The sequence below is a fragment of the Manacus candei genome, unplaced genomic scaffold, assembly GCF_025592945.1.
Source record: "Manacus candei isolate 608988 ecotype Guabito, Panama unplaced genomic scaffold, ASM2559294v1 h1tg000015l, whole genome shotgun sequence".
NCBI lineage: Eukaryota > Metazoa > Chordata > Aves > Passeriformes > Pipridae > Manacus > Manacus candei.
The window spans coordinates 4,806,534-4,829,609 of record NW_026138063.1 but is presented as its reverse complement, the minus strand read 5'-3'; the positions used below and the strand labels follow the sequence as shown (position 1 = coordinate 4,829,609).

Here is a 23,076-nt window from a genome sequence, read left to right as displayed (position 1 = left end):
GCTTGCATATGATGCAGAAACAGGCAGAAGGGGGATGTGGCATTTCTGAATGATCAGAGGGGTGGCTGTGACGCCGTCGCAGAGAGGTGCCGAACCCCAGCAGGCCCGCGGCAGTGTGTGTTCTGGGATGGGTGGAAAGCTGCACCAGTCACGTCAAGACTTGGATTAATTTACTTGGGGCATTATTACTGGGTTAAACCTTGCTGCTCAGCTGCTCACAAAGACCCAGTGTTTGACTTTTGGACCCAGAAGCATCTTGAGCTGATGCAGCTTTGTAATGAATGAAACCTCTGTGTCCATAACGGGGCGATGGGTGTCCATCTCCTCTCTCCCGAGGAGTGCTGCTGGCTGATCTCTTTTGCCTGTCACAGCTGGCAACTGACCTGTCTGCAGCCGCTGGGATTGCAGCTAGCATCCCTTTTCTCACTGGGATGCCAAGTTGTCTGATAGCTCAAGTGACTCCAAACCCAGCAGGGAGGATGAGGATGGGGGTGGTACAGGAGCCAGGGTCACCCCTGTGGCGGCTGGGTGGGCACAGGGGTGCACAGGCCCTCGGGATACCAGGATGCCTCCGCGTCCGCCGGCTTCCAGGGGGATTGCACTATCCAAAATTGGAGTGATGAGTACAGGAAAAGGAGGAGGAGCAGGAGAGTATAAATAAAGCTTCTGTAAGGGGAAAACCCACCGAGAGGAGAAAATAGCAGCGCTGGTGTATTCTTTCCCCACCCTCCCTCGTACCTCACTGCTCATATAATCTTTTAACTGTGCCAGCGGGTGCACGTGACTGTCCTTCCCCTGGTTGGGCACACGCCTGGTGGAGGGGGATCTGGGGACAGAGTTTGGTGCTTCGTTGCCACCCTCCAAGTCATTATGTCCTCATATAGCACTGCCCTAGGTCTGCTCATCTCGGTTGACAAACCAGGATGTCAACAACCAGGAGGCACCAAGCAAAAAATGACCTTTAGACCAAGTAACACTAATTCTGCTGACATCAGGAATAGACCTGAAAAACCCTGTTTTGAGCCCCAGAAATGACATCCTGCCAATGAGCTTGTTTTATTCCAAAGCCAATGGAAGCATAAGAAAAACCTAAGTTTTAATAGCAAACATTTGCAGTTGAATTTAAAGCATAAACTGAGTGTTCATGCATTGAGCAGATGACATTATAATGGACTGATGATCACTCACCTGCCTGGCATCTCCCAGCCCAGATGCTGGAGATGGGCAGTGCTGGGCAGAGCTTGGGCCTTGGCAGGGCTGTCACTGGGATGGTGCCATACTTCTGCTCATTGTCACTGTAATTCTGATCCCAGGTCTGCCTGAAAACCTTAAACTGCTCAAAACATTTGTCAGTGAGATGCTGATCTTCACAGAATGTTTATTTTTTCAGAGATCTGTAAGTATTGCTTATTAATTATATTCTTTTCATTTCTCCTAGGATCCTGCAGGAATCTTTGAATTGGTGGAGCTTGTTGGCAATGGTACCTACGGGCAGGTCTATAAGGTAAGGGCTCCTCCTGAAGTGATCCAGTTTGCCTTGGCTGTGTGTTGAACACAGAGCATCCCAACACATCACCTTGGTTAGGTTTTCAACTTTTTCAGGCCTGAAGAGCAGCATTTCTGATCTCTGGCCTTTTGTGTGCAAGTACCGTGTAGCACACAGCTCTTATAATAAGCAATTCATATTAGCTCTGATACTGCCACAGAAATATAAATAGCTTTTTTTTTTTTCCTCCTCTCCCCCCAGTCGCTTTTTATTGATTAGATGATGAGGAGGGAGTGAAAAGTCTGTGCTTTAATAGCTAAATCTTGGTCTCTCCAAAGCGCTGAGTTTACGGCTGCAATAGGCTGCCAAATGAGTTTGCTACAGTCTAGTGCTCTGCTTGCACATGGACTGGCTGCTGTCCTTTCCACTGGCAGAAACCTGCTGCAGGATTAAAAACACTATTAAAATGTTATTCTTAAAGCGCCTGTTAAAGGCAGTAGGATTGCTTTAAATTTCTGTAAACATCAGGATGCAGCAGTACTGAAGGGCTGTGGAGAGCAGGATTTTACACCCATGAACTTCTTTACAATGATATTTAAAATGTCCACCCTCTGCTAAATTATATCACCTGTCTCAAGCACATCTTAGCTTGGAGGATTTCCAGAATTTGTCATCTTGGTGGAGTCTTCTTCTGGATGATTCTTGTGCGGTTGGGGAGGGATTGAATTATTTCAAAGTCTGGGTTTATCTGCACTTAGTATGTGGTGGGGAGATGTTTTCTGGCATGGTTGTATGAGGAATTTGCTAAATATTTTGATTCTGCTGGGAGTCAATAGTTCCCCTGGGCCTCATTCTCCAAAAAACTTCTGTATGTGTGGGCATGAGTGCTGTATACACATGTACTTGTGTGTGTGTGGGTACACAGAGATCCTGTTTACCCATCATGCACGTATTATCCTTTGACTGTAGAAAGGAATATAGCCATATGCTCTTACTCTGTGACTTTGGAGACACAGCTCTTGCTTGTCATGCTCTAAAAGATAGTGAACTGCCCCTTCTGAAGAGAAGAGAAAGGTTTTAAAGAGCTGTGGTTCCCCCCATCCTCCTCCTGCAACTGTAGGCTAATCCATCAGTAGAAGGATCAAGGGATTGAAGTGAACCAGAGATGAACTGGAACTTCTGGAGTTTTAAATGTATGAATTTTTGAACTGAAATAAGTGTTTTTAAAAAATACAAAAACAAAGGAAAAACTACCCCACCCCAAAGCTGTTCTTATCAAGGTTATATTCCAGGGAGCCTTCCCTTCTGGCATTCATTGTTTTCCCACCATGTGTTCCCCACAACCGGAGCTCCCTTCTGAACTGTTTTTCTTCTCAGCTGCTGAAATAATGGTAGAAGGTGACCTAATTTTAAGTGGTGCATATTTCTAACAATCAGTGGAAACTATGCGCCTGTAACGGCCTTTTGAAAGCGTCATGTTTTTGTGGAGAGCAGAAAAGGGAAATAAGCTGGTGCTGGCGCTGCTGGTTGCGCGGCTCAGCTGATCGAGTTTCCTCTTGCCGTGTTTGATTCTTTCAGTGCGTCTGTGTGTTACCTCAGAGGGGGAAAAAAACACCCAGAAGTGTCCATGTACAGGCTTTCTGGGAGGTGAACGCTTCTGTGTTCCTTTTTCCCCTGCTGTACACGGGGAAAATCCTCCTCTTAACTGTTTTTAACTTACTGGAGTAACCGGATTGTCCCCGGTGTGATTCACGTGGTGCCGGTGCCAGACGGGATGGTGACGGGGGCGGAGGGGAAAATGTTGCTGTCCAAACCAAATTAGTAAGTATTGAGGTATGAGCTCAGGCTAAGGCTGACTTCACAGCTCTCTTAAACTGAAGTCTTGGAGTAGCACACACTCTGTAAACAAAAGGAGACTTTGATATAAAACATACATAAATGTTTATGGTGTCCCACCCTAAAACCCAGCGCGGAAATAAGATCTCTGTGATTCTTTTTCTCCAGATACCACCGCTGTATTTATCCCTTGCAGCAAAACAAATGGATCAACTTTCAAGACACACAGACCTTCTGGCTCCGTTCTAAATCAGCCTTTAGAAGTGATCCATACCTAGGAGCCATGTCCTCCCTAATTAGATTGTTCCACTGCCATTTCAAACCCCTCTGAGGCAGGGCTAGGGTTCACCGAATCGTTTAGTTTGGAAAAGATCTTTAAGATCGAGTCCAGCCATTAACTCAGCACTACCAAGTCCACCACTAAACCATGTCCCTAAGTGCCACATCTGCATGTCTTTTAAATCCCTGTAGGGATGGTGATCCTCCCCTCTGTGGTGGTGTTACCCTGGGAGCACCATCGGTGTCCCCATAGAGGTTGTATGTGCCTCTGGTTGTGTTTTTAGGTTCTGGTGCTGGCTTCCAGCCCGAGCTCTGTGGCCAGGAATGGTCACCTGGTGAGCATCACCTGTTCTTCTCACAGCTGATCCCTCTCTTGAGGCAAGAAAAGCAACTTTCCTGTTGGGAAGAGGCAGAAGTGAGATGTTTATTCTAGGCAGGGGAGAACATCTTGTTTTTGTGCCCTGAGACTGCCGGAACAGGACTGCAGCCCTGATGTTTCCCCAGAAAACCTGATTTAGCAGCCAGGTCTAACACACTGCCACATGGCCATGTTTGTGTTAGAGACTACAGGTGTCCTGGTGATAGCTAGCTGGCCTGCACAGGACCTAGAGGGACAGGTACAGGATGCAAAGTTCCCATTGATCCTGTGGGATAAAGTGCACAGTTACCTAGTTCTGATGACTGAATGGTGTTGCAGCCTGACAGTGGGGAGCAGGCTGAGAAGTGTCTGGTGGTACTGCAGTAAGAGGAGCCCTCAGAGAGCAGGGATTCATGGAACCAGCTTCCAGATCTGCTGTGTTGGAGAGGTTGGGGAGCTCCTGCCAGTGCCTTCTCCTTGCTCATAGAAGAGACATGTTGGCCAAGCCCAGTGCACATTAAGATCCCCCAAAAGGAGGCTGCTGGAGTGCGGGCACTGGGATGAAGCTCACTGCAGAAGTCACTTTGATCCTGCTTTCTGGGTCATGGTTTGAAGGTTCCTCTCAGGTGGTTCAGAGTGCTTTTGTGAATCAAAGCCTTGTTCTCTGAGCCTTGTGCTCAAGGCAAAGGTGACTGGTTTGTTTTGACCTCTGTGTTTTCAAGTAAAGGTCAGTCTTTGCTCAGGATGGCAGGTTAAAACATCCCTTCAGTCCTTCCCAGCTTTGGCCATACCCCAGTGACACCTCAGCACCACAGGAGCCCTCAGCAGCGACCTGCTCTGCTCTCACTTCTCTAACCCCAACCACAAACTCTTCACTAAAAATGCAGAGAGAAATAACATTGCTTGTTCGCTGCTTAATGATCTCTTGTGAATAGCTTGATATTTATTTTAATGAGGGACCGCACCAGTGATGATTTATCTCTCTAATTGAATCGGAAGCTTTTCTTTATTTTCTAATAATCCTACATCTAATGTTACAGATTGTAAACTGGTTTTGATAAAGGACTGAAAGCTTGCTAGCTTCTGTGCCAGACATTATTGCAGTAGTGAATTTTAGTGTGTCCTTGGATTTTCTTTTTTTTTTTTTAATTTAAGGTGTTTAAAGAAACGACTAACAGGAATACAATGAATTGGACTTGGGGAATTGAGCTTTTGCCTCACTGGTTTTTAGCAGGTGGCTGATGGCTGAAAGCAAAACCGTAGACACAAAACTCACTAAGACCCTTCAAAGCATTATCCAAAGTGTAGGGAAATGCCGCTTTTATGTTCCAGAACATTATTATTACTGCTTATCTCTAATTTGCATAAGAGAGCAGACAAATACTCCTTAAAATACTCTGTATGCCTAGATTGCCTGGATAAATCAGGGCCACAACTGCTGGGCTGTCCAGCACCAATAAACACACGGCTTCAAAGCAAAAGTACACTGTGTTACTCAAATACCTGTCCAACAGATGGTTACAAGGCTGGGGCAGACATGCAGTGGGCTACTTCCTGTGTACTGAATATGTTGAAAACCAAAGCACTCCCCTGATGTTTTTATGGGCTCAGCCATGGACTATCACATGCTGGCCTGTGTATGGTATCACTCAAGAAGGATTTTGACGCAAGCCTTTGCAATAAGGAAAACAAAAATTCAGGAAATAGATCAGATGGTAACCTTTACCCCTCTCATCTTGTGTAGTTTTGCAACATTGAAATAAATGATGTTGAGATTATGTACTCACGTGCTTCTTCCCAACCGTGCCAGTAGGACAGCAGTCATAAATGCCAAGTCCTGCTTTACCTTGTGCCCTGGGGATGTGGCTCTCCATTTACAGCTGCAACAAGGTTTTATTTTACAGGGTACAAGATACAGTATGTGGGCAACTCTGTAACTGCACAATAACTATTGATTGTTTAATTATCTGGTAAATGCCATATAATCACTAAGCCATTACGCAGCAGTATTCTGTGTTCTAATTTAGAGTGTGTGGGATCCACGTGCCGCCTCTCTCAGCTGTGGCCCTCCAGGGAGCTCCTCCATCACCACAGGATGGAGCAGAGCAGGAGGTCACCCCAGGAGCCAGCTTGGGGTGCCACTGGCTGCCCATGGGCTGTCCCTATCCCCTGGCAGCCCAAGTTAGGCAGCTGTTTGAAGAGGACACTGTTTATGCAATTGCTCTTCGTTGCACTGTGTGTGTCTGTCTGAGGTACAATACATAGGGGAGAAAGATAAAGAAGTGCATCCCGAGGTCTTTAGTCACGACTTAACTTATTTACTACCAACCTGGCATTTGCCAGAAGCCAGGACTGATCCACCTGGAGGCAAACACCCAGGTTTGACCCAGTAGATGGAGATGTTGAAGTGTGTGGGTATGAGAAAGTGAATAAAATATTTGAAATCCAAGGTCACCTGTTGCTGGAGGGCTGGGAGGAGCAGGACTGCTGGGACAATTTGGTCCCTGAGTCAAACCCCTGAGAATGTCCCAGGCACAAGCCTGTTACTGATAATGTTGTCCCAGAGTTTGTACATGCCAGAGAAGAAGACAGATGTGTCCTGCCCTCCTGGGTGCTGTTTGTGCATTCCCTGCACGGTGGCATCCTTCCTCCTGGCATCTTTGGGCATTCCACTAATGCAGGCTGGTGAGGTAGCAGGTGAATATCCTAAAGAAAGGCTTTTAGAAGACTCTTTTTTCCTTCTACATTTTTTGAGGGGGATATGAGAAAATAAAGTGGGGTCTGTGCCATGTTTAGCCTGCCTGAGGTGTGGCTGCTACCAATCAAGCACTGAGCCCTTGCATCAGCCCTGGTGAGAACAGAGACTCTGCAGGTTCCTGGGTCATTATTAGCAGCTCAGGTAATTAGGCTGAGTCAAGAATGACAGTAATTGTTTTTAATAATCAGTTGGTTTATTGTCTCCCTTTCTGAAAGGCTGATGGTCAATAGTTCGATAATTAATCACTGTTGCTTTTAGCCGTGTGGAAGAAGCTACCATGCTGCACACAATTAATATTTCCTGGGGATTGTTGCTGTAAAGAATTAATCTTAGTTTACGTACACAGCTTTTATAGCTGCAGACTGACTGCTGTGCCTTGCTTGAAGGACCGGACTGAATGTGTGCACACCAACTGCACTGCCTGCAGACCAGGCTGTGCTGCTGCCCACCCTCGTCCAAACACCTGTCCTGTGGTGCTGCCTGCTGTGTGCTGGTCCTGAGCACACCAAGGGCACCTGGTGCTCGCTTTTGCCAGCTGCTGAAGGAATTCAGAGCTCCATCATCTTGCAGTCTAAAGAAGCAGCTCTAACCCTAGACAGCCAGCTTTTGATTTGAAGGTGCACTGCAAGCATTTCCCTTTTTCCACCTTCTTGTTTATAAAATGAACCGTGATGTTCACCCGCTGTGAGGCTGGGTGTGACTCAAGCTGTACTGGTGGTTCTAGTATCAAGTCCTCGGTTTTGGGTCCTTCTTTGTGTTTTCAAGGTCTTCAGGGATTGCTTTTGCTGCATGTCAGGGCAGGCTTAGTGTAACCACGTCTGAATGTGTGTAGCCATCCCTCCTCTGGTCTGATGGTTGCTGCAGATGAGGGGTTGGCCCTTTGGGTTTGGGAAGCTCTCTGGCTTTCTCTGGGGTTTGGTGCTGCAGTAAGAGCCTGCTCCATGGGACTTGGACAGGGAAGCACCTTGCCTCTGACCCACTGGGGCAGCAGAGCAGTTATCCTGTCCCATCAGGGCTCCTCCTTCTGCTGGGATGGTTTTGGTGGTGGCTGGAGCACTCACACCCCCATCTGGACGCAGACCCATGTGTGTGGGCACCAGCCGCTCGGCACCTCCAAGGTCGCACATGGTCTGTGTGAGTGTGAATGGATTTAAAACCCTGACAAGCTGCTTTATAATCCTTCCATATTACAAGCACAGTATTAAATATTAAGCCATTGTTTCCGCTGGGGTGGCTCTGTGTGCTGTGTGCCGGCAGAGAGGGTGGTGGTGCTGCTGTGTGAGGGTCCTCACCAGGGCTGGTGTCTCCCCTGCTTCTGTAGGCACCAGCTCGCAGATGCTGGGCTTTTATCAGCTCCTACTGGGTTGCAGGAAGGGGCTGGGCTGGCATTCTGGTGTGTGACAACGCCTGCAAGCATTATCAGGAGGGAAACGGGCGACCTCAATTTATCAGCTTCCCTACGATGCTATAATATCTTGAGAGGAGAAGGTCCTTTCCTTGCTGACTCAAATGGAGTGTGTGTGTGTGTTTCTGAAATGAGAACTTGTTTTTGCCATGCAGGCAAGGAAGTCTGAACTGGAAAACGCTTAAAATGATGTTTCACTCTTACCCAAAAAGAAAAAAAAAAGGCAAAAGCTTTGTTACCAGAGCAACTGGTACATCTTGTGCTGCTTCATTTCTCTGAAACACAGAGCGAGCCCTCAGCCCTCCATCCCCCCAAGAAACCAGCCCACACACACCTACGCACCAATATGTCGCATTAGCTTCGCTGCTTTCTGAATAATATAAGGGAAAGGTACTTTTTGCATTTCAGTCCTATAGAATGCAGGTTATAAAAGGTGATTAGAAACGTTCCTGTGTTGCCTCCCTGTTAATCTATGTTCCCCTTCCCTGCCTGCAGAGTCTGTGAAGGGAAAGGGCAGGGGGGAGGTCAGGAGCAGACCATTGCGTCTGTGAAGTGACATTTGTCCAGTTTCCCCTGCATTGCTGGATGCTCTGATTCTGTAAATATTGCACAAAAGATATCTGCAATGGCTTAGGGTTAAAAAGCTGCCTTTGAAGATGCCAAATAAAGTCAGTGGTAATGAAAAGCATGAGAAACATGGTGGTGGGTCCTGTAGTGCTGTTTGTGTGTGTGCCAGGCATGGATAGGGATGGAGAGAGAGCTCTCTCCTTGACTTGTGGGGATTAGAAGATGCTCTGTGCAAGCACCTGCTCTGCAGATGATATGAGCAAGCCCCATATCCAATACTACCTTCTCCTATCCCATAGGAATGGCTGGACTGGGAACTCAGACCCATCTTTTCTCAGGTCTTCTGTGAGGACACTCTGAGAGGTAGAAGTGCAGTGTGGGGGAGCTGTTTAGAAAACAGGCAACTTCTAGAACTGGGATTATTGCATATGAAAGCATCGCTCTCCCTTTCAGGAGGGGCTTCGTGTCCTGCTGAAGCTTGCATTGCTCTGCTTACTGTAGTATCTTACAAGTACTGTGTTACAAGGGTGTGGTTGTGGCCAGTGGGTGAGGGTGCTGTAAGGCTCAGGTGGGTTACAGAAAGCATTTGCTGATATGCCACTCTAATGATAACCCTGGGCTGCAGGGCAGCAGATGAGGACCTCCTTGCTCCAAGTAGAAGCTGGTACCCGCTGTTTTTTGCATTTGTTAACTCTAGTATTTAAGGAGTAACAGGTTAGTCTAGTGAGCTGGAGCTCTGGTGCAGTGCACAGGAAGCCTGGGGCCAGGTCCTCATTGCTGTGGACTTCTCTGGCGACCTTTGCTTAATGACTCCTCTGTTCTCCTTTCCTTCCCATCCCTCTCCTCACCCCTTTCCCATGAAATCAGAAACAGAGGAATGCTGGGGTGGTCTGGGGAGGCAGAGCTGGGAGCTGCTGGGTGGTACCAGCATTGGAAAGCGATCTATGAGGAGATGGAGTTTGGTGCCCCTGCACCAACACTGTGAAAACAAAAGGCTGGGAGTGAGGCTGATTCCCATAGGAGCAAGTACAGCAGCTGCTGATAGGTCAGCTGAGGAAAAGAACCGAGAGAAGCACTGAAAAGTAGGTTTTAGAGCTGAGAGGTGTTTTGTTCCTCCCAGCTCTGAAGGTGCCACTCTCAGCTAGGAGGGTGCTTTTTAGAAGGTTTAGAGAAGGGGATGGGAGGAGCAGCAGCCTGTAAATGTTGGTCCAGGCTGTGGATTTGAGGCATTCTCTACTGCTGAAGTGTTTGTCTTCAGAGACGTTTTTTGCTTGTCATTTTTTTATGTCTTTCCAAATTTTGATGCAGTTTGACTTGTGGCTGACCCTGAAGACTTGAAGGCAAGCGATGCCTACGGGGAGCCAGTTGGAGCTGTGCAACTTCTGGTTATGCTTTGAAGGCTCACTGCAGAGAATTGTGTTTCTCTTGAAATCTGCAGCTTATTCTTAGGTTTACCTGGGAAGCCCTTTACACTAATTACCTAAAGATGGAAAGTGCCAAGCAAACACAGCCTGCTTCCAAATGTTGTGGGATTTTTTTCCTCTCCTTGCATAAGAATGGCAGATTGGTGTAAATTTTTTTTTGTTCTGTTTTGTTTAAGCCTTTTAAATTTTTTGTGTGTGTTTTAGGTCTCTAAATTCTTGTTTTGGAAGTGTGTGGCTAGGAGCCCAAGTCCATCCCCGCATCCCCACCATGCTGTGCTCTTCCCTCAGCCCATCTCCCTTGGCTCTTGTGTAGGTGACTGGGAAGGTGTCTGGGCTGCAATCAGCTGGAGAGGGATGTGGGGGAACCTGAGCCTTTGTTAGCATGAAGATGAGAAATTTAAGTGCTAGACTGGGGCTGCTGGGTTTTCTCGTGGTGTGAATCTCTGCTTTAGTGTGGTGGTTGGACTTGGGAGCTGTAGGAACTTCCTGGGTTGTTGGGCTACTTCAGATGTGTGCTTGGGGGTTTCACCAAGGGTCTCAGCAGCATGAATAGGAGGAGCACCCTAGGGTGGAAGGGGTGCTGCTCTGCTCTGGTTTCTAATATTTACAGGGGTGCTTGTGATCCATGGCAGTGAGTTTTCAAAAGGAATAGCCTTCTGCACATCTTTTTTTTTTTTTTTAACCCACTGAACCTGATGGCAAATGATACTTTAAATTAACTGGACGTGCAGGGGCAGAAAGGGACAGGGATGTAATCCAGCCCATCGTGTTTAAAAATGGTAGCGCTGGAGGGGGAGAGAGTTGTGTGAAGGACAGAATTGGGTATCAGGTGCCCACAGTTGATTTTACAAAGCTGCCCACAAGACTGGTCTGGAAGCTGTGCTGTCTTTGTTAGCTCTCCATAGGCTCTAATGATGGAGAGGCAGCATAACCTTGTCTGGGCAAGACCTGTTAGTGTGACATGCTTCTCATGCTGGAGGTGATGCTTCACCTGGGCTCCAGGGAACGGGTGATGCACCACGCTCCCGTCTCATCTCCTTTCAGGGGATGTGGCCTTAGCTTGATGTAATTATTTTTTTTCCCAGTTAGTGCTGGGTGGGATGTTGTTTCAATAAGTCTAGCATGTAATAAACAAATAAAAAACGGGTGTTAGCTCCTTACAGTTCTTCTGCTCTCTCGAGAAATGCTTATTAACAGGGTCAGTGTGGAGAAACGTATTTTGTGTTTGCCTGCATGGTATCTAGAGCAAATGAGATCAGGATTGTACGGTAAACCAGCTGTACTAAAAAAAAAAATAACTTGTGGATATGTCCTTATTAGTTAAAAGGTGTGATTCATTCCTCAAAGGTTGTCATTGTGCTTTCCTTGAAATAACTGTTGGTGTGTGAACTTCAGGGTGGTTCCTCCATCTGGACAAGCAACCCTGGGGGCTGGTTGTCGCCCCAAGATTGGGAAATCTCTGCTGCTGAACTCTTTGCATCTTTATGTTTTACAGAGGTAAAAATTCACATGTAAGCAGCGATCAGGGCTTAGGAAAAATTGCAAATTTCGCTGGAGTTGCCATTAGTCTCTCATTTTTTTAGAGCAGTTATGGCTGTAGCCGCAGTGGGCAGCACCAGTGGAAATGCCTTTGCATTCCTGGGCTTCAGAGATTTTCTCTTTCACACTTTAATTCAGCAGGTCGAGGATCGAGGCCAGACCTTTTCTTCTCTACATAACTAATGGAAAGACAGCCAGTTCAGCAGAATTTCTGTAAATAGCCTGTTCCAGATGAATTGTGAATTGTGTATCTGAATGCCAATAGGGCTAACACGAGGGGTGGTTTGCCAAAGAAAATGGAAATCTTGTGTTAGAGGAACAGGCTTCTGAAACGCAACATCAAATTACATTTTTGGACTTTAAAAAAACATTGTTTGCTGTAGTCATGAAGCTGCCCAAAATGCAGAAAAGTCTTGATCCGTGGCACCGAAGGGCATCGTCCAGTGAGTGAGTCCTCCTGGTCACACAGAAAACACTCGGCATCAGCTGGAAGTCCTGTAGCAGCCAAACAGTGAGCTGGGCCCTCAAACACCTACTAAAACCTCCTCCAGTATGATGGTTTTTTAACTGGCAAAACCCAGCATCTGTTGGGATAGAAGAGCCATGGCAGTCGTGGTGTAGTTTGTGGTCCTCAGTCTTCAGCGTCCACACAGAGTTGGTGGGTTAGGGGAGTGGTGGACACTGCAGAGATGTCATTCAGCTGGTCGGTGGGTCCAGAGCATGCCCATTCCCCAGAAATGACGCTGCCCGTGGGGTTAATTCCCCACAGGAACAGCTGGATTTGAGGTCTGTCACTATCCAACCTTTGAAAGCCAGCGTGGATGGGGCAGATTGTCCCTTCATGCTGGCTGCCATGTGACTCCTTGGACAGCAAATGGACTCGCACATGAGCTGCTGTGCTGGACTATCCAGGCATGGGAGAGCCAGGTTACAGCTTTCTGCTTCAGGAAGGACACGGGGCAGGGAGAAGCTTATTCTCAAGCTGTTCATGGGTCTTTGGCCGTGATTGACTTGGGCTCTGTGAATCACTGGCATTTAGCTTTGTGCAGAGTTTGTTTGTGCACGACGCGTTTGTTTATCCAGGTTAAGCACCACAGCACCACCTCCATCTTACAGCCTTTTTCTCCCTTGTGACTAACTTGGGGATTTGGTTTGGTTTTGGTGTTTGTTTGTTTTTTTTTTTTTAATCTGCCCATATTGGCTGAAGCTTGGCATGGCCAAGGAGAATTGGTGCCTTTCCCATGCTGTGCTGCAGGAGATGCCGCTTGCATGCGGAGCAGCCAGATGCCAGCAGCCACTGAGGGCATGTAGCAAGTGATGTGGATTAGCCAAAGGGCTGACAGTGAGAGCACAATTTTGGGTTAATCCATGAGCCTTTCTCCGAATCTGCTGTCTTTCTTCCAAAAAGAGCCCCAAACCTGTGATAAGGTGCCTGGGGTGGTGTTTAGGGAGGACTCTGCATATCGCCAGTTGGATTTAAATACAATGAGGGAAGAGGCTGGTGCCAGGGGAGTATGTGAGGCCCATCCCTCAGCTGGCTGAGCCCCTGGCAGTGGGGTGTGCCTGCCAGTAAGGGTCCAAGAAGCTCCAGCCAGCTGCAAGGGCACCCCACATCCCTTGGGAGGGGTTGCAGCTCCTGGCATAGCTACAGCAGTCTGTGCCTTAGCCTCTGCTAATTACTGCCTTCAGCACTATTCCGATACTAGGGAATATCTCTTGGGCTGTGTGAGCCCACAGATGAGTTGGCACGGGGAGAAATCCAATGATGGGCAAGAGCAAGTGCTCTTGAAAGCTCCAGCATACACTTGTGAGCATTGGGTTTTCTTGTTCCCTCGTTGGTGACCGTTTACAACCTGTTTGGGAAGGCACTTGAGAAGAAACAAGCTAATTACATAATTTAATAAAAGATGTGAGAGTACCAATCTAAGCACGCCAGCAGTGTTGGAGGAGTTGGGGCTGTGGAACGTGACTTGTCTTGCACAGGAGAGATTAATCACGTCGACTCCTGGGAGACAGGTCTGCTAGAAAGGTGGTTGTGTTGGATGCACTGTTCATATCATTCAAATTAGTCCGTGTACAAGAACTAATAAAAACAGAAGCAAAGGATTCTAGCAGAGGGGATCAATAACTTGAAAGCATTTTAATTCAAAATTAGAAAAATGAGAACAGTTATGGGCAAGGAGAGTGTATTAATAGAGGAAAACGAGTATTTGTTACTGCTGGTGTGAAATGAGATAATTTAAGAGATGTTCTAAGTGCCTTTTGTCACACTTAATGCCTTTTGTTAGGTTTCCAAGCAAAATGGAGCCTGCAACTTTCAATTTCAGGGTTCTCAGATGATCAAAATACCATGGGGCAGCCTGATCATCTCATGCTTTAGTGGAATGAGGTCATCAATAACTTTTGCCTGGGTGTGATTTACACAGTTGTCAGTGTCTGAATTGCCATAATATGTCTCTGCCTGGGAAAAATGCTGCATTCGGAGGGGGGAAAAAAAAAACAACAAAGCAGAAGCTCTCTGGGTAGCTGGTTCACTGCTAATAATGGATACAGAAAAGTGATTACTTGTGATCCATTCAAATAGAAAGGCTCAGCCTCTAAAGCTGGAGGCATGGAAGCTGTTACAAGGTCAAGCAGTGTCCTTTAAGGAGAAATAGGTGGCAAATACTGTCAGTGGCAGATAACACATCTGCAACATCATGAAAAGTACATCTGAAATTAAGATTAAAGGTTCTTTGCACTCGTATGGAGAGGGGGAAAAGAGAAGATAGAGACAAAATCAGAATAAAGAGGATTAGCTTTTGGTGGGTGACAAGCAATAGCTCTGGCCAGGGAGAGATTTAAGCAGCACAGTGCTCAGTAACCTGGGGAATTATCAAAGGTTTCTGCAGCTGCTTCCAACTAATGGTCTTTAGCAGCCAGAAATTTTTTGTGTTTGAACCTCTCTCTCACCCCAAGCCTGGGTGTGTGCATGCACATGCAAAGTCTCCTCTGCAGCCCCATAGGTCATGTGGGAATGCAAAAACCAGAGGCTCTGGTCGTCTGTGCTTGCAGGAGTCTGCTTTAATTTGCCTTAGTTTACATCGAGGCAAAAAGGGACCTGACCTACAGATACACTGGTGGACCTCATGCTTTTGTTGACTTATGTTGCTGGTCAGGGTGCTGAGAACTTCTGAAAATGAAATACTTGTGTCCTTGCCAGATGTTTTCAAGTCTCTGCTTTCATAAATGGGGCTGGGAGGCTTTGCTGGAGGTCCTGCAGGAGAAACTGGATCTCTTGACTGATGAATATGAGCCAAAATTAGCATATCTTGAGATGCTGAAGAGCGTGGCACTAAATTTTGTCAGTCCCACCATGCTGAGAAACCCCAGTTCGTGAAAATAGGTTTTGGCTACAACATTTTTGAGGAGTAGAAGGACTTTGGCCCTTTATAACCATGGCAGTGGTTCACAGGTGGGAAACCTGGATTCGTGTTTCCAACTTAGAGCGATCCCAAAGGAAAATACCTCCCATGAAGCAGAACGAGTGAGGTCCAAGCGAGCTAATGGGCTTTTCTTCCACCTTGGAGAAAACAGCCCAGCCAAACAAAATCTATGGGTTTTTCATTCAAATCAGACCCCTCGGTGAAAATCTTATTTTTGCAAAAATTTCCAAAATTTTGGGGGTTATTTCCTTAGTGGAAAAAAGTGTGTTTGCAAATCTCAAGCGTTTTGGGGAACAGTGGTGGTGTCTTGGGGTCAGTGGTACCCGGGGTTGCAGATCTGCTTGCTTCCTCTGTGGCAAGATGCTTGCTGACATCAGGATTGTCAGGTCTGTAAATACCCAGGCATCTGGGAGACCTTCCTGGTGTCTGGTCAGGAGCTGACCTTTCATTTTGCTGGCAGAAAATTAAGATTAGCCTTGAGATCAGCAGACTACAGTGAAGGTTGCACACCCATGCTGCAGGATAAAAATAGACACGGAAACTGGAAAGGGGGGAATATCATATCTGCTAAAGATCATCTGTATGCTATTAATGTACCAGAGACCAGGCCTCTCCCTGAGCTTGTGGACCCTTTACCTGCATTAAAAAAAATGTCTGAACTGTGACGAACCTCCCAAGTTTGTGTCCTTCTTGTACACATGTGGACCTTGCCTTCTCCATTTTCTCATCTGTCCAAACCAGTCTTATCAAAGGAGTGTAGTGTTTAATCCAAGGCAAGCATCAGAAGAATAAACTGCTATGGTTTTCGATGGTCTGGTACAAAATTCTTTCAGCATTTCTTGGCGCTTAGTTATTAATGAGGCATTTGTTCCGTTTGCTGAAAAACCTCCCAGCAGCTGTCACGTGTGTGCTATGCAAATTATTTGTGGTCTGGTTAAATACTGTTTTACTAGGGAGGGGAATAACTGAAATTAGTAGAGGAGAAATAAATAACATTAACCCTCTGTAGGTTGTTCCCTTGTTAATTATTTTGGTTATTTGGCTCTTGAGCTGAGTGTGCCACTGTCATTAACGGTGATTTGGGACCTCAGCTTGAATAGTCACGTACCCTCAAGTGATTACTTTGGGTGGCAGTGGTCCAGAAAACTGCCAGCATCCTAATTAACACACTTTTTCAATGGACAATATTAATATTCATACTATTATACTGTAAAATGAGTAATTTGAATAGACAGAATGTCTTGCACTCTTTTGATCTCTCGTGGATTAACCTACAAAAGGCCACTGGCATTCATTCTTTCAGGCCTTAATGGGTACAAAGGCTTCTAATAAAACTGTTTGGAACAGAGGTACCTAGAAATGTGTAGCAAATATAATGTGTCTGATAGGGGTGTTAATATTTTGTTAGAGTGGTGAAGGAAAATGTGAAGGGAAATGTTTGTAATAGATGAGCACTTCCAAATGATGGAGGAGTGAGGCAGCTCTTGGGGGTGACTGGCCCCACAGCATCCATCTAAATGATGTCAGCCCAGAAGCAGTGATGCAGAAGTCCCTCAGTTGAGCCAGTGCTTAGAGGAAAATAGTACTGAGAAGGAGAAAGCAGATATATATTTGACTGGAAAACAAAAGACTTGGAAGGCTGATCTGTTTTATTGATGCTCACCATTAAAGGCTACCACAAGATATACTACTGAGTTTAGCAAAAGGAATGGAAGTGCAGAGGATGCTGTGAAAGAAAAGGATTCATCCAGAGTGAAAAGCAGAGGTGCAACTGAAGCAGGAAACACTGGATTTAGCAAAGAGGTTGAGGTATGAAGGTTGTGGGATATGTGTGGGTAAGCACAACTCAGTTATGGAAGTTTCCTGATCACTCCTTTTGCCTGAGATATGTGCCCTGTGTGTACACAAACCATCCTATAGCAGATACCCTCTGCCTCTCCCAAGGTCTCACTGACCTTGAGTCCTCAAGGAAGGGGAAACTGGTTTTGGGATCAGGACTGAGGGAAAACTGCTGCAGAAAAAAATAGATGAGTCTCAGCACATCTTCAGTTCAACATTCAGTGCAGAGCAGGCTGTTTGCTGCAGGGAATGAGCTTTACAGTTCCTCCATCATCTAATGAGCCTTTGCTGGTGAAAAGAGTGCGAAGGAGGAGTTCTTTCGGTAGCTGCAGATTTGGCTGTGGTCCCTGCAGGACTTGAGGTCCTACAGAGATGCTGGTCTGTCTTCAGCAGCAGAGGAGAAAGCCTTCATGAGTGCAGAGTTGGTGGCAGTGAATTGTATTTGATTGGCTTGGCGCAGGAACGAGATCACGTTTAGCAGCATCAGGGGAGACTTTGAAGAATGGATAAAAGGGAGCTGAGTGAGAGGGCAGCTGTGGACACAGATTACCTGGACCCAGGATGGTTCCTGGTGGCGTCACACACAATCTGTGCATTCCGAGGGCCTGGCACCGGCTGTGGTCTCTTACAGAGGATGCAGACACACCTTAGATCTCAACAAGTAGAAGGCATCTGTGAAAGAGCAGTGTTTTTTCTAAAGAGGAGAGTGACTGTGTAATGCTACAGGGTTCACTGTTTAAACTGATTTACTTCACTTTGCATATGGGTAGCTTTGTCTTCTGAATGAAAGCTTAACCGTGGAAACCATAGCTGCCAGTCAGAGCAGCAAACCTCTTTCTGCAGAGCCTGGCCTGACTCTGCTCTGCTGGTAGCATCTTTGTGTGGCCTCTATAAGCTGTTGGAATGGCACAGATCTCTTTTTCTGAAGGTAACTCATCAACCCCTCTGCCAGCAGCTGAGATGGGGAGACAAGACTGAATTACCCAGCTGACTTTAGATGCTGCCTTCCTGCTGGGAGTAAGACCTAAAGGCTTTGTATGTGCCTGCTTAGGCTGCTTCTCTTGGCTGCTCAAAGAGGCGTGGCATCTCCTCTTCTCAAGTAGCTTCAAATACTCCTTTTTATGGTGCATTCTCAATAATCACTTAACCTTTGGTACCACTCATGGGCTCTTTCCATAACTTGGGACATGGTGAATCACAGGTGAACACTGAACATAGATGATTTTACACTCCTTTGCCCTTTCAAACCCTGGCATGTTGGTGTATCCAACATTCCTGTAGGTATCAGCAGGAGTGCTACAGTGGGGGCACTTAGTCTTCCTGGCTTTATAAACTCAGTTCAATATTAATTATTGTAGATTTTATTTTATTTTTTTTAAGGTGAAAGGAGAGAAGAAGAATGTCCTCAGGCTGTGCCAGAGGTTACTTGAGGCTGTGCACAAAAGAACCCACTGGCAATATTGGAGACATATCCCATTAGCCAGGAGCTCACAGAAAAATTAGAAGCTTTTAGAGCCCAAGTCAGTGTCGTGAAGCAAACACTGAAAACCCGCTTTGTTATTACAGCTTTATGTGAACCAGCAGATCTCCTTCAAGGAGTTTCTGTGATTGAATGAGTGGAAAATAAAAGTCCACAACCCACATGCTTCTCCACTGGAGAAGGCCGTGGGGGCTGGCTGGGGCTGGGGCTGGCAGGCTCCCCATCATCTTTCGCTCTGCGCAGCTCCCTCCCTTGAGCAGGAGGTATTTTGGCTAGCAGTGGAACAGCCAGTGAGTCAAAAAAGGAGGAGGGGGGAAAAAAACAAAGAAAGGAGAGAGGAATAATAATACATATAATACTCAAGCCAGTTGGAAGGGGAGGGGAGCGGGGCCGAGTGGTGCAGAGCTGTGACTCACCGGCAGCTCTGCTCCCGACGCGTGCGGAGCCAAGCGAACGCAATACTGCAGCATCTCCGCTGACAGGCTTGGCAGCTTCCCGGGAGCCAGGGAGGCAGCGGGGCCGGAGGGCTGCCCTGCTTTCCCCATCCCCTCCTCCCTCCTCCGCTCTGGTTTCCAGCCCGGTGTCTCCCACCCGCGGCGCGGGCACCGCGGCTCTGCCCGCGGGCAGTGCCCAGCCCAGCCCCTGCCTCCGCAGGGAGCCTGCCCTCTGCTCCGGCGAGATCGAGGAATGGGAATTGTGGCGCTGGAGCGAGGTGCCCGCTGCTGGGTGGCACTCCTGGGCACCCTCCCGCTGGGTACATGATATGCTGAGCTGAGCTCCCTCGCTGCTGCTCCCATCTGCCCGTGTCTCTGCTGCCAGAGTTCATAGAAGTACCGAAATCTATTTTCCTGCCCACACTTGGTGTCCTTATGTGTCCTCTTTTTGTGGAGCGCTTTCATTTTATTTTATTATTTTTGGAACTTTTGGGGAAAGTCTCGGAGAAGGCCTTAAAATAGAGAAATCATGTAAGTTTAAATATTTCTGAGGAAGGCTGGGAAAATATTCTGCAGCCTGCTCCGTGACCTTTTCATGTCTCCTAGGAGGCTGAGAGCAACTTACTTTTTAATAATCCCCCAATTACATTCAAAATATGGAAAATACTTATTTGTATAGCTGCATGTGTTGCTTCAAGGTGAATAGAAGTAAGTCTCAAATGTACTGACTGATGGCAAGCCAGGGCTGATGCCAGGAGGGTTTTTGTGTCTGTCAGAACACCAAGGCACAGGGCATGATTTTTTATTTAATCTCTCTCACGAGAAGGCCAGGGTTAGCCAGGCCAGGCTTAAGGTCAGGCTCAGCTCTGCCTAAAAGCTCTCATGGCATTTTATTCAGTTGAGCTTTAGAGGGTTTGTTGCTTCATTCTCTAGGCTCAAGCCAGAAATTGTTTTCCCCCTTTTTGGAGGAAGGACATTTTCTCACAGATCCTTTGCTTTGGTGATGAGGGAAGGAAACTCTTCTGAGCCAAAATATTCAAATGATGGTTTCCCTGTAGAAAAAATTAAATTCCTCCCCCCTCCCCCCCCCCCCCACTGTAAAATGTGTGTATAACATAATACCTGTCTGGGGAACATGCAGGATTTTTGAGCTTGGGTTCCCATTCTGGGGTTTTGCTTTGTTTTTACTGTGTCTCTGCAGTGGGAGCTGCTGCTGTTCCAGTCAGCTCTCCTTACTCCACATGGAGACATTTAATGAGAGGTCTTCAAGGCTCCGCTTTCTCAGCCACATGCCTTTTCCTGCCTTTGTGCCCTGGCCCGAGGTGTAGTGTTGCTGCTCCTGGAGGAATGTGGAGTGCCCTTTGTGGGAGCAGCTTGTGGCAGCGCCTGCCAAGGTGATGGTGCCCCTGGTTTCAGCTGGAGGAAAGCTGTCAGCCAGTGGCCCAAGAGGAGCACAGAAATGAACTATTTATTTTCTAATTACTGTTATTTTGGCAGATTCTTCGGAAGGGTCTGTAACTGATCTCTGCTACGGTGACTTTGGCAAGGGGTGGCTCACTCCAGCCTCGCCTGCAGAGCCTTGTTGTCCCAGTACAGTGTTCACAGCCTTAGTCAGAATACTGTTTCTTGCTATTTTGTGTAATGTTGGAGGTACTTGAAGCTGGGACTGAGAGCCAGTGAAAAGTGCAGTGGAGAGATCCGTATGTTCATCCATCCTTCCTGGCCCCATGGGATCCCTGGCAGCCCCAGGCAGTGCAGGTAATAGGGATGCTATTCTGGAATAGCTATCCTGATGTCAGGATTAGCCTGGGAAATGTCAAAACACATATTATTTTCAACAGAATGAGGTATCTGCTTACAAAGCAAACAACTGCTTTTGGTTAACTTGAGCTCCCCACAGGTTTACAAAATCTGGGCTGTGTAGAGATGAGGCACCCACCTTGCTTGGTATGGCAGTAAGGAGAGATCACCTCTGTGGTTATTTAGCAATGACTGGCTCAATCTCATCCACGTTAAGTCCTAATGTGGTTATTTACATGCTCAGCCCAAGCATATGAACAGCTCTTTTGGAATCAAATGTGGCTGCTTGGGTGAGTATTGTGGGAGCGTTTGGTGCCTACGAGCCCGATCCAGGTTAATTGTGCTCCTCTTTATTTTACTGGCCCTCTCATGGTCAGTAGATAAAATTATATATTTCTTCCACGAGACTGCATGGGGTCAGGGACAGACAGGTACAGATGTACCACGAAGAAGAAAACCACCCAGAAGGGGTGGCCAGGGAGAGAGGATGCGGCATAGAGGGAGAGGGTGCTCCACTCAAAATGGAAAATTACTTTCTGCAGCATTTTATCTCAGATCCAGTCCCAGTTACTGCTCCAGGACTAGTTGGATGTGATGAAGAACTCAGAGCCAGCAGATTATTTCAAATTCCTTTTTTTTCCTCTAGGGACGGGGGAGGAAGGGAAGTGATTTTTAAGCTGTCAGGGCTGTATCAACTATCAAAGTATGAGAGAGTGGGAGAGAGCACTGTGGGGAAGCCCCAAGGGGTTTGCTGCTGCCAGGGTGGTGTGGCCGGGGTCCTGGTCCTGCACCTCGGAGCCACATTCTGGCCTGTCAGAGCAAACAGGCACCGATGCTGTTGTTCCTTCCTAGGGCAGGGGCTGAGTCATGGCTGCAACAAGGGGATGCTCAAGGAGCAAGGACTGTCACCCTGGTCCCCCCCAGAGCATCCCTGCCTGCCCTGCAGGGCTCCAAGTGGGACCCAGTGGGTGTTTGAGGGCGGTGGAGAAGGCATCACTCCAGCAATTAGGTTTTTCTTCACTCCCATCATCGTTCAGTTCTGAAGCAGCATTTACATTCATATCCATTTTTTTTCCCTGGCTGCTGCAGCGTTTGTGCCGAGGGGACCTTTTTGGCGAATGCCTCTGACAGAAATGTGTTTTCTTATCCCTTGAAGCTGAAAGCCATAAAGAAAAGAATGACTTTAATGAACAGACCTTGCCGAATCACCACCTTGAAGCTCTAGCTGCTCATGTGAATCAAAACCTGCTGAAAGTAGGTCATATAGTAAAAATGAATTAGGTTTACTTCACATTTTATTGACTCTGCCAGTTTTTCATTCATAGAGGCTTATAGTTGGGAATGTATCTTGTCTTTTTAATGCTAGGCTGAGGAGAGAATACTGTTCTTTATTCCCTCCCTTTTGCCTTGCATGTTTCTGGTGGCTGAGTGTACGATGGATGTGCTTTCTCTTTTCTCTTTTTATTTATTCTTTTGTTCTCCTGCACTGAAGAACTGCTTAAGTGATGATCAAACTCCCATAGTATGTCTACAAGTGGAAAGTCAGCCTGGTCCCAAAAGTTTGTGTAACACTGAAATTAGTCTTGAAACTTGGTGAAGGGTTGAAGTGATGGGGTGGTATCTGTCTGCAAGAGATGGATCTGTCTGCATCTCCTCCCTGGTGCTGGGCAGCAGGACAGTGTGGTGTGGTTTAGAACAGAGAGGGGATGGTCCTCAGCTTCCAGTCTCTCTTTGGGTGAGAAATCCCAGATTTCAAGGTGGTTGGACCTACGTTACCAGCTGGCTGATGATGGACTCCACCTGTTAATTCATTCAGTGTGGCACAACTGCAGCTTGGGCAGCTTACTCAGATCAAACTTTTAATTTTGGTGTCAACCCTTCAAGCATCAGTGGTTCCACTGTTCATCAATCCCTGCTGATGATTAATCTCTCTCACTTATAAATGGTGCTCTTTATTTCCCATTAGTCTTTGTCCATCTTCAGTTTGGAGTTATTGGCTCTCGTGGTCTTTGCCATTTTCTGCCACTGTCTGGAATTGTGATTTCTCTTTAAGTTTCTGCAGGAATTAAACAATCTGGTCTTGGCTTTATCAAGAAACTGGGAGAAAGAAGATGGAGAGAAGGCAGAAATGTTGCAGTAGTGGGATTTGTGCATGCAGTGTTCATTTAAAAAACATTTTTTAAGGGAGACATGTCATAACACACAGCACTGAGATTTTGTCTCATGTTTAGAGTTTCTCTTGTGGCTAATGGCAAAACTGTGAATGAGGGCAGCTTCTCTAATGATGGATGATTTTTTTTTCCTGCCTTCTTATCTCTGCTGCTTGCTGTAGATGCTATGTACTTTAGGAGGTGAAAAATCCCTACTGATAAATTAGGATTTGTTTTGCAACCTTTTCTCTGCAATTATAGTTAACTGCTTTGATCTCAGCTGAAGACCCTTATCC

At 46.8% G+C, this 23,076-nt stretch overlaps 2 protein-coding genes across 7 annotated transcripts in view; one reads left to right on the top strand and one right to left on the bottom strand.

The window, feature by feature from the left end:
• TNIK (TRAF2 and NCK interacting kinase) overlaps positions 1-23,076 on the top strand; it is a 153,289-nt gene that overhangs the window by 26,512 nt on the left and 103,701 nt on the right. For all 6 annotated transcript variants that reach the window (XM_051781684.1, XM_051781686.1, XM_051781682.1 and 3 more), the window contains exon 2: positions 1,439-1,504. In XM_051781684.1, the coding sequence (XP_051637644.1) occupies positions 1,439-1,504 (66 nt within the window). The remainder of the gene's footprint in view (positions 1-1,438; positions 1,505-23,076) is intronic.
• On the bottom strand, positions 18,262-19,943 carry LOC127468510 (uncharacterized). Its single transcript, XM_051781756.1, has 2 exons — positions 18,813-19,943; positions 18,262-18,668 (listed from the first exon to the last, which is right to left on the bottom strand). The coding sequence occupies exons 1-2, from the start codon at positions 19,293-19,295 to the stop codon at positions 18,477-18,479; spliced, it is 675 nt and encodes a 224-aa protein (XP_051637716.1). The 5' UTR covers positions 19,296-19,943; the 3' UTR covers positions 18,262-18,476.